The following is an 11,440-nucleotide window of genomic DNA, read 5'->3' as shown; positions in this document are numbered from 1 at the left end:
ATGAATACTTAGAATTTGATGGTGGTGGTAAGTATTCATGAAAAAGGTAACATTAGTGAATGGGCAGCATGAATTCTGGAAATAAACAACTACAGTAAAAATCTCACACAGTGTCCCTTTAAGAAAAGCTTCCCTCAGCCTATAGAAACCTAAATATCTCAGCTTCTGAAGCACATACAAATATGCACTGAGTTGCATTTAAACGCTAAGACCCTCATATTTCAAAAGAATGTGTTCATTCATCTCAAACAAAAAGAGATTTTTAATAAAGTTGTCTCAAATCTCATGAGCCTGAATGTTGCGTAATGCAGCTCCAGGCGCCAGGGCCAATGTTGCACAACGCAACATCAGACATCAATGGGTTAAAGGACAAGTGCCCTGTTTTAAACATTAGGCCCCTTTTTGGAGTTGTCTGCAATGCTTTAGAGCCACCCTAAGGGTTTATTTAAAAAAACATTTACTGCTGTCTCCATTATTTGGTTAGATTGGATTTTGTCTCAATTGGCTTTGAAATGGTCGTCTAAGGCAGTGGTCCCCAACCTATGGGTCGGGACCCAACCTATGGGTCGCCAAAGATCCACAGAGGGTCGCGAAGCCTTCTTGATTGTAAGGGGTTTCATTTTAAATACCTTAAATAGCCGATGTTGAATGGTAAATGGCAAAGCATTTATTTAAATAATATATGAATAGAAGCAACAAAATGTAAATGTATTTCTTTTCTATATTTGACCAAAGACGAAAAAAGGAATAATATAACTAAAATTAGTTTTCGCAGGAAACAGAGGGTATCATGTGACTCCCTCTCGTGCAGGCACTCGCACGGTTGGGTTACCAAACCTTACAATGGTAAAAAACATGGGTCCCTGAAGAAAAAGGTTGGGAACCACTGGTCTATGGGCATGTCCAAATATGTTCTTTAAAAATGCTCTAAACTTTTGTTTTTGAAAGTATGCATCTCAATAAGTGGTTAGGGGTGTTCAATGGTACCCCTAACAAGTTTGAAGGCGAAATATGGCTTGTGTCATTTTTTATTTGTCATTTTGTGAATGAATGAAAAAATAATGTATTTACAAAATGTTACATAAAACGTGACAGAAGCCATGATTTGTTACAAAAATTGTTGGAATACCAGTGAATACCCCTAAACGCTTGGTGAGTTGCATATTCTTGACAACAAATGTTTACTGTAGTTTTAAGAACAGATTTAGTCGTGCCCATAGACAGGCATTCTAAATCCGGTTGAGACAAAATCCAAATGAGCCAAATAACAGAGACAGCAGCAAACATGAAATAAACGGTGAGGGGCTTAGAACTCAGAAATGGGGCTTAATGTTCAAAATAGGGCACTTGTCCTTTAAGCTTACAGGGAGGTGTCCATTCCAGTGCCCAGGTACCCTAAAACTTCCTCATGTTTCACTGTCTTGCCTTGGATGGAGAGCCGCCGGAACAGAGATGATGTCTTATCTTTGCCCACACAGCATATAATAGTTCCTTTGTCTTTCAGACATTCAGCTCTAAGGAAAGTTCTACAAACGTTTGGCTCAGGTTGTTAGCTACCTCTAATGATGACGCAATCAGTTTGAGGCAGATACTGCTCTGCCTTATTGGTACAGAAATTATATTGAACATCTGCCACAAGCTTGTTGATGTGATGGGATGATTTATAATTGGCAGTCATTTAAGCTGTTACTTATTCTGTAGACCTGTCTGCAAGTTGAGCTTTTACTTGCCCAAAATCATAGTCAAAGTTTGTGTTGCTTCAAATGCAGTGTAACATGTGATGGCTAATATGCTCAATAGGTCAGATCTCTACTCTATTTCAAATGTCAGATCTCTACTCTATTTCAGATGTCAGATCTCTACTCTGCTTCAGATGTCAGATCTGTACTCTGCTTCAGATGTCACATCTCCACTAATTCTCTACAAAAACATCAGTAAATTAAGAGTACTGCAAATAGCGATTTCTGCAACTCTGGTCTGGGACTCTTAGCCCTGAAATGTCATGGACCGCGCATTAATAATTAGATCAGAGTTTTGCATTTGTGTGTAACTCAACTCAAAAGACTCATGTTATGTTTTCAGTGTCCAGCAGGGGGCATCAGACACACAGTCACAGAACCTGAACACAGACAAGACCAAGAGGAACACTGCTGAACACAGGTGTGTTTGTGTGCGTGCGTGCGTGCGTGCGTGCGTCTGATGCTGTCGATATCCATATTTGAGTGTAGATTATCTAGTAGGCTACATCTCTTTGGCTAGAGATGGGAAATGTGGGATTGGTGGTTGTGAGGAAGAGTTTCAGTGTGGATAGTAGGGCTGCACAACAAAAGGACTTAATTACAGTACATCACAAAAGTGAATACACCCTCACAGTTTTTGCAGATTTTTTAGTATATCTTTTCATAGGAAAGCATTACAGAAATTTCACTTTGACACAATGATTAGTGACCTTTTCACAAACTTATTTAACCGCTTCAACTCTATTACAATATTCTAATGATGCGAATTCCCCAATTCAAGTTTTTTTTGAGCTGGAAGACCAAAATGTGTAAAAATAAACAATTTAATGATTGGAATAGTTGAAAAACTGGGCCATGAATCTATAAGCTTAATCCATGACAGTTTAACATTATTGATGGAATTATGGAAATAAATCAACTTTTTCATGCTATTCTAATAAAGTGGCCTGGAGCTGTCATTTCGTTTCATTTCGAGACGATTCGAGCAAACACAGCCCCTTCTCTACCGGATTTTCATCTGGGGTGTACTCACTTTTGTGAGTACATGTTCAAACATTAACCCATTGACGCCTAAGGCACCTACAAAAAAGGGTGCTGAATGCCTGAGCCCTTTTTAAGAAAAGCTGCCCTCAGCCTCTATAAACCTAAATATCTCAGCCTCTGAAGCACATAAAAACATGCAATGAGTTGCATTTAAACGCTAAGACCCTCATATTTTATTAGAAAGTGTTCATTCATCTCAAACGTACCAAGATTTTAAATAAATTTGTGTCAAATCTCATGAGCCTGAATGTTGCGTTATGCAGCTCCAGGCGCCAGGGCCAATGTTGCGCAACGCAACATCAGGCATCAATGGGTTAATGGCTTTATTTTTTTTTTTTCTGAGTGAACAAGACATTTAAGTGGTTAAATATGTTGTTAAAAGGTCTAGGCAAAGAGATGTAGCCTACTAGCTAATCTACACTCAAATATGGATATCGACAGCACGCACGCACGCACGCACGCGCAGATATACTCACAAATCTGCAAAAACTGTGAGGGGTGTATTCACTTTCGTGATATACTGTATCTATAACAAGTACGAATTTTCTGAACTGTCCAATCACTAGCTGAATGTCAACACATGCGCGATAAGCCCACCATGAACAAAGCCGCGCCCCCGACACAAACTTGGCTATATTTCTAAATATCGTTTACATATCGTTATTGAGGTATTGCATGCTGTTATCGAGTAGGTTCTCACATTTTTTTCTGATATCGTGCAGCCCTAGTGGATATGTGTATGTGTTACAGTATGTCTGTATTTTTTTACTTTTGAGGACCCTCTGGAAAACGAAATGTTCATCTCAAAAGGCTATCCTTTAATAAAGAATTTGATGTAGAGGCAAATTGTCATGTACTGTCAGAAATCTCAGAGTCTCCTATTTCAAATGACATTTGTGACTGAAGTTGAGTGCACTATTAGGATATGACATTAGAATTAGAAGTTGAGTGCACTTTTAGGATACGACATTATAATTGGAAGTTGAGTGCACTATTAGGATATGACATTAGAATTGGAAGTTGAGTGCACTTTTAGGATATGACATTAGAATTGGAAGTTGAGTGTATATTAGGATATGACATTAGAATTGGAAGTTGAGTGCACTATTAGGATATGACTGAATTAGAATTGAATACTGAAGTCACTCCCCTCTACTTCCGGTCCAGGGGCCTTCACTCGCACACATGTTGAATAGAAGTGAATGGAGTCAAATCCAAATCCTGATACCATTTGACATTTGGTCTGGATTTCACATATGAGTGCAGTCACGTATTTGACTTGAACCGAAGCTGAAGGCACACAGCTAAAGTGGCTGCACATCAGACATGTGACTTCTCTTGTGTTGTCCAAATAATTACATATTTTTTGCATGCACACAACTCAGAAATCGCTTGAAATTTTGAGTCGACCACCACAGCACTGTTAATGATGAATTCCCAGGTACAGCGTTGGTTTGTGTGATCTAGGGGTAGAGATGAGTTGGATCTGATAATGAGTTTGATCAGTTCATTAGAGCACAGTCAAGATTTTGACTGGTCAGGCCCCATGCGCTGTCTGGAAGGGGCAGAGACAACATTGTGTGTGTGTGTGTGTGTGTGTGTGTGTGTGTGTGTGTGTGTGTGTGCGCGCGTGCGCATACACGAATATACCTGAAACAATAGCACTTAATATGTTTTTTTGTTTGTGTGCATGCGTGTGTGCGTCAGTGCGTCTGTGTGTGCGTGTGACTGAGTGCAATTGAATTGAATTGAGAATAACTGACTGGAGATGCATGTTGTGTTAACAGTGTCCAGCAGGGGGCATCAGACACACACAAAAAGAAAAGAGACAAGACCAAGAGGGGCACTGCAGAACACAGGTGTGTGTGTGTGTGTGTGTGTGTGTGTGTGTGTGTGTGTGTGTGTGTGTGTGTGTGTGTGTGTGTGTGTGTGTGTGTGTGTGTGTGTGTGTGTGTGTGTGTGTGTGCAGACTGTAGGATGTGTCGTAGGTATACTATGGTGAGTTAAATGTAATGTGATCTTCTGTTGTTGATCTAGATTGACACCAGAGGAGGCAGAGCTCAGGTCCTTTCTGAAGGAGAAGTGTCAACATCTGGTTGAAGGAGTACCACATCAGGGAGACGCCAGACTCCTCCAGGACATCTACACAGATCTCTACATCACAGAGGGGGGGAGTCGGGGGGTCAATGAAGAACATGAGGTCAGACAGATAGACAGAGCATCGTGTAGAGAAGGAACACATGACAGACTAATCAAATGCAGTGACATCTATAAACCCTTACCTGTAGACCTATATCCAGAAAGGGGTCTTTCGCAACACAAACCCATCAGAGTAGTACTGACAAAGGGAGTGGCAGGCATTGGAAAAACCGTGTCTGTGCAGAAGTTCATTCTGGACTGGACTGAAGGAGAAACCAATCAGGACATTAACTTCATTTTACCCATTCCCTTCCGAGAGCTGAACCTGATGAAGGACGCAAAACTCAGTCTGCTGGCGCTTATTCAACGCTTTTTCACACAAATGAAAGATCTGAAAGTGCTCTCCAGTTCTGAGACCAAAACTCTGTTCATCTTCGATGGTCTGGATGAGTGCAGACTGCCTCTCGATTTCCACTCCAACCCGAGGTGTTGTGAAGTGACAGAGCCAGCCTCAGTAGATGTACTTCTGACCAACCTCATCAATGGGAATCTACTTCCCTCTGCTCTCGTCTGGATCACCACCCGACCAGCAGCAGCTGGTCAGATCCCTCCTGAGTGCGTGGACCAGGTAACAGAAATTAGGGGGTTCAACGACCCACAAAAAGATGACTACTTCCAGAAGAGAATGAGTGATGAGAACCTGGCCATGCGAGTCATCAACCACCTGAAGTTATCCAGAAGCCTTTACATCATGTGCCACATTCCTGTTTTTGCCTGGATTTTGGCTTCTGTTGCAGAGAAAACATCAGAGAGAGGAGAAATGCCAAGGACTCTCACTCAGATGTACACTCACTTCCTGAACATTCAGACTTGCATCAAGAAAGAGAAGTACACAGAGAGAAGAGAGACAGATGAAGAGATGGTTTTGAAACTGGGGAAACTGGCTTTCCAACAGCTGGAGAAGGGCAATCTGATCTTCTATGAGGAAGACCTGCGTGAGAGTGGCATTGATGTCACAGAAGCATCTCTGTACTCAGGAGTGTGTACACAGATCTTCAGAGTGGAGGCGGGGCTGTGCCATGGGAGAGTGTTCAGCTTTGTGCATCTGAGCATTCAGGAATTCCTTGCAGCACTATATGTGTTCCTCTGCTTCTGCAACAGTGCCAGAAATGAACCACACCAACATCTCTCTGCTCTGTTCAGAGCTGCAACACTTGACGACCTACACAAGACTGCAGTGGATCTGGCCTTACAGAGTAAGAACGGACACCTGGACCTTTTCCTCCGCTTCCTCCTTGGCCTCTCACTGGAGTCCAATCAGAAGCTCTTAAGACACTTACTGCCACAGACCAATAGCCAACCACAGAGCTTAGAACAAACAGTCCAGTATGTCAAGGATAAGATAAGACATGAGCGGAAGTCTGATAGAAAGATCAACCTGTTCAGAGGTGAGAGTAGTTCAGATAGAAAGATCAACCTGTTCTACTGTCTGAATGAGCTTAATAAGCATGCTGTAGTGGAGCACATTGACAGGAAGGAAGGAAAGATGTCTGTAGAGATGCTCTTACCAGGAGAGTGGAAGACTAGAAAGTTTAGGTTTGAGTTATCAGAAGAGCAGCTGGATGGGTTTGACCTGCAGAAGTACATAAAGACACCAGAAGAGGATCTGACCGACCTCCTCAGCCCAGATGACGTCCTCAAGAAGCTGGTGCCAGCAGTGTCATCAGCACTGTAAGTAAACCTGGTGTGTGTGTGTGTGTGTGTGTGTGTGTGTGTGTGTGTGTGTGTGTGTGTGTGTGTGTGTGTGTGTGTGTGTGTGTGTGTGTGTGTGTGTGTGTGTGTGTGTGTGTGTGTGTGCGTGTGCGTGTGCGTGTGCGTGCGTGTGTGTGAAGAGAACACTATTAGTTACATCACCAGACAAAATGTTCGTAACCAGAATGAAGGACCTGAAGGGTGTGTGTGTGTGTGTGTGTGTGTGTGTGTGTGTGTGTGTGTGTGTGTGTGTGTGTGTGCGTGTGTGTTAGTGTGTGTGTGTGTGTGTGTGTGTGTGTAGGGGGGGGGGGGGGTTGGCGTGTTTTGGAACTGTGTGTGGATAATGTGCATGTGTGTGCACATTTATGCATATTGCGTACATATATACAGCTCCAGGCCACTATTAGAATAGTGTGAAAAGGTTTATTTATTTCCATAATTCCATCAATAATGTTAAACTGCCATGTATTATAGATTAATGGCCCAGTTTTTTAACTATTCCAATCATTAAATTGTTTATTTTTACACATTTTGGTCTTCCAGCTAAAAAAAAACATGAATTGGGGAATTCGCATCATTAGAATATTGTAATAAAATCACAATTTTCTTCATCAAAATTTGTTTCACATCAGTGCACATCAAATCAGTTGAAATGTGGTACTTTCTACACAACATGCAATGTTCAATACTTGGTTAGGACTCTCTCTGTCTTAATATTATTAATAATAACAGCCATGATGCGTTTAACATTGAAGTCAATGGCAGAAACAGTGCATGGGAGTAATGGAAGGCCAGATATCCTTGATGCTTTGCCGTCAGCTGTTTTTGTATAGCTGACCTGGTGTCCCACACTTCAATCTTCAATATACCCTGTAGATTTCCATGCCACGTTTTGTCGCTAACTCACCGGTTTAATTCTAAATCACCAGAAATGAAACCCCATTGAAAATGAATGGGGTTTTATTTCTGGTGAGTTAGAATTAAACTGGTGAGTTAACACCAAAACGTAGCATGGGTATCTACGGGTATATTGAAGAGTGAAGTGTGGGACACCAGGTCAACAAACAAGAACAGCTGACGGCAAAGCATCAAGGATATCTGGCTTTCATTACTCCCATGCACTGTTTCTGCCATTGACTTCAATGTTAAACGCATCATGGCCGTTATTAAGACAGAGAGAGTCCTAACCAAGTATTGAACATTGCATGTTATGTAGAAAGTACCAAATTTCAACTGATTTGATGTGCACTGATGTGAAACGAATTTTGATGAAGAAAATTGTGATTTTATTACAATATTCTAATAATGCGAATTTCCCAATTCATGGGTTTTTTGAGCTGGAAGGCCAAATTATGTAAAAAGAAAAACTTGAATGATTGGAATAGTTAAACAACTGGGCCATGCATCTACAATCCATGACAGTTTAACATTATTGATGGAATTATGGAAATAAATAAACTTTTTCATGCTATTCTAATAAAGTGGCCTGGAGCTGTAGTGTATGTGTTGTGTGTGTTTGTGTGAGGGGGGAACTGTGTGCTGTTGCAGGCGTGCGTGTGTGCGTGCGAGGAACACTCCTAGTTATTACATTAGCAGACAAAACCACTGACTTATATACAGTGGACAAAACAACTGAAGAAAATGGGAGAGGAGAGAGGGAAAGCCCTTTTATAGGCCAGTCCTGAAGATAGACCCAGATAATGATTGGATCTAGTCTTCCTATGCAGATCTGTGGTTATATCAGCAGACAACACATGAGAAGGGAGAGGGAAAGCCCCAAAGATAGACCCAGATAATGACAAATAGACGCAGCCAGTTATTGGTTGGATCAGACCAGCAGGATCGGTGCTGCTTCACTGGCATGAAGAACCTGAAGGGGGGTGGTGTGTGTGTGTACACATAGATGTAGATGTGTGTGTGTCCGGAATATGTTTGTGTGTGCATATTTATGTGTGTACATGCATTAGGTAGGGTATGTGTTTAGGTAGATTAGATTAGAAAGCTTTATTGGTACCCAAGGGTAGATTTCATTTGCAGTAAAGTGAGCTTTGCTCATGCAAAACATTCAGGACACATAGGACACACATAACATACAAGCAACCCACAATGAACATATGGACAATACCAAAAGTGACCTAGTGCATCCTATGAAAGAGACATGGTGTCACATGAAGAGTAAGAGTACATTGATAAATATATAATAAAAGAAATATTGAATACATGATAAGAAGTAAAGATTGATAAATACCTAGTAAAATAACTAGGTATCTGGAAAAGCAGTGTACATGCTCAGAAGCATTGGATGTCCTAACCCACTGCCCCTGACCCATCAAGTCCACAAACACACACACACACACACACACACACACACACACACACACACACACACACACACACACACACACACACACACACACACACACACACACACACACAGCTCAGTACACCCCCCCCAATCCTTCAACCAATCACACCTTCACTCTGTAATAAATATCTTGGTTACATTCATTCCATAACTTACATGAAAATAGTAAAAACAAGGATACATTCATGTCTACATATCCCCCTCCCAGCAATTACCCTTATTTCCATCCACACCAACACTAGCTACAGAAGTCAATTTTGTCCCACTCAATCCCTCTTGTTCCCTGTTTATTCAGTAACTTGATGGAATGAGGTATAAAGGAATATTTAAAACGATTATATTTACACCAAGGGAGTCTAACCCTCCTCCCAGAGTTCAAATAAATATATTCCCCATTTCCGTGTGTGTGTGTGTGTGTGTGTGTGTGTGTGTGTGTGTGTGTGTGTGTGTGTGTGTGTGTGTGTGTGTGTGTGTGTGTGTGTGTGTGTGTGTGTGTGTGTGTGTGTGTAGCAGCAGCCTTCACAGAAAACACACACACACACACACACACACACACACACACACACACACACACACACACACACACACACACACACACACACACACACACACACACACACACACACACACACACACACACACACACACACACACACACACACAGTTATACCCAAGATTCATGATTGATTCAAGAAGTGGCTGGTACTTAAGCATATTCCCAGGTGAAAAACCCATATACTTAAAGGGACAGTTTGGTCAATTTCAACATGCAGTTGTATTGCTCACGCTACCCTTGACTTGTCAGTACCTGGTGATGCCACATTTTTCGGCTCAGCCCTTTCCGAGATATGAGCAATTCTAATGGGGGCAGCGTTTGTTTACATTTTTTAAAAATGAAACATAGGCCAACTCCAAATATTTTCCCAAAAGGTACTGCTGTTTGCTAGTTGTCTGCTGATGTTTTATAACCTTTTGGATGTTTTTGGGAATAAATAAAAATGTTTTTTTGAAATGTAAACAAAGAGCTGCCCCCATTACAATGACCAGGATCTCGGAAACGGCTGAAGAAAAAGAAAAACAAATATCAGGTACTGACAAGTCCAGGGTAGTGTGAGCATTACAACAGCATGTTGAAATTGACCAAACTGTCCCTTTAAAGTGTACTTTTTTGACCGTACTAAGTACAAAGTGTACTATTTTCTGCGTTTCAAAGTGCGCTGCATTGCACTATTAGTGCACTGAAACACTACTAAATCAGTACTTAAGCACACTTGCAGCACACTGAGGATGCTAAATTGGCACCGCTTTTGGACAACTTTAAGTGCACTACAAGCATACTTTTGAAAGTATGCTCCAAACACGCTTTTCATGCATTCGTATGGCATTAAGACTGTGCTTGAGTACACTTCTATAACATTTTATTGTTACTAGAAGTTCAATAAAAGTATATTAACTTCATGCTTGTCCCACTCAATCTCTCTTGTGTGTGTGTGTGGCAGCAGCCTTCACAGAAAACACACACACACACACACACACACACACACACACACATACACACACACGCACACAGACTCACACAGAGAAACACACACACACACAAACACACACACAGAAACACACACACACACACACACACACACACACACACACACACACACACACACACACACACACACACACACACACACACACACACACACACAGACAGTTATACCCAAGATTCATGATTGATTCAAGCTGGTACTGAAGCATATTGTCATTAAAACAAGTGTCCATATATAAATCAAAAGAGCAGCCAATTTCCACAATGGTCACGGTTCTATTTGTTTCATCAATGATGGTAATATCAGGAGTGTTTGGGATATTACCTAACTGAACGTGTCCATGGTTTTCTGTATTAAACCAGTTTATCTGCACAGCACTGTGTTTATGCATATGTGTCGTTGTATCAAAACAACAACAACACACACACACACATACACATACACACACAGAAACACACACACACAGACACACACACACACACACACACACACACACACACACACACACACATACACACACACACACACACACACACACACACACACACACACACACACACACACACACACACACACACACACGCACACACACACGCACACACACACACACACACACACTTCCACACTGTTGCCGCTGCTGTTGGTGAAGATCTATTCGCGTTTTAGCATGTTTCTCTCTCAGTAAAATCGTGTTTCTTCCTCGGTCTTTGTTTCGCGTCTGCCTTTGTTTACAAGCGAGAAGGCACCAAACATGGAGCCGATATCCCATAATGCAACGCGTGTGCCCGCGCCCAGGATGGTGGAGCAGATCTAGTGTCTTGCAGTATTACAGTCGTTCCCAAACTAGGGGCCGGGAC

The 11,440-nt window shown here is 41.7% G+C and overlaps 1 protein-coding gene across 1 annotated transcript in view; it reads left to right on the top strand.

The window, feature by feature from the left end:
- The first annotated feature begins 1,789 nt into the window (after nucleotides 1-1,789).
- LOC134444954 (NACHT, LRR and PYD domains-containing protein 3-like) overlaps nucleotides 1,790-11,440 on the top strand; it is a 19,310-nt gene continuing 9,659 nt past the window's right edge. The window contains exons 1-4 of the mRNA XM_063194124.1: nucleotides 1,790-1,800; nucleotides 2,083-2,160; nucleotides 4,571-4,642; nucleotides 4,821-6,653. Of these exons, the coding sequence (XP_063050194.1) occupies nucleotides 1,790-1,800; nucleotides 2,083-2,160; nucleotides 4,571-4,642; nucleotides 4,821-6,653 (1,994 nt within the window). The remainder of the gene's footprint in view (nucleotides 1,801-2,082; nucleotides 2,161-4,570; nucleotides 4,643-4,820; nucleotides 6,654-11,440) is intronic.

The sequence above is a fragment of the Engraulis encrasicolus genome, unplaced genomic scaffold (genome assembly GCF_034702125.1).
Source record: "Engraulis encrasicolus isolate BLACKSEA-1 unplaced genomic scaffold, IST_EnEncr_1.0 scaffold_88_np1212, whole genome shotgun sequence".
In the NCBI taxonomy this organism is placed as follows: domain Eukaryota; kingdom Metazoa; phylum Chordata; class Actinopteri; order Clupeiformes; family Engraulidae; genus Engraulis; species Engraulis encrasicolus.
The sequence above is the reverse complement of the archived record's forward strand: the minus strand, read 5'-3'. Positions and strand labels throughout refer to the sequence as shown.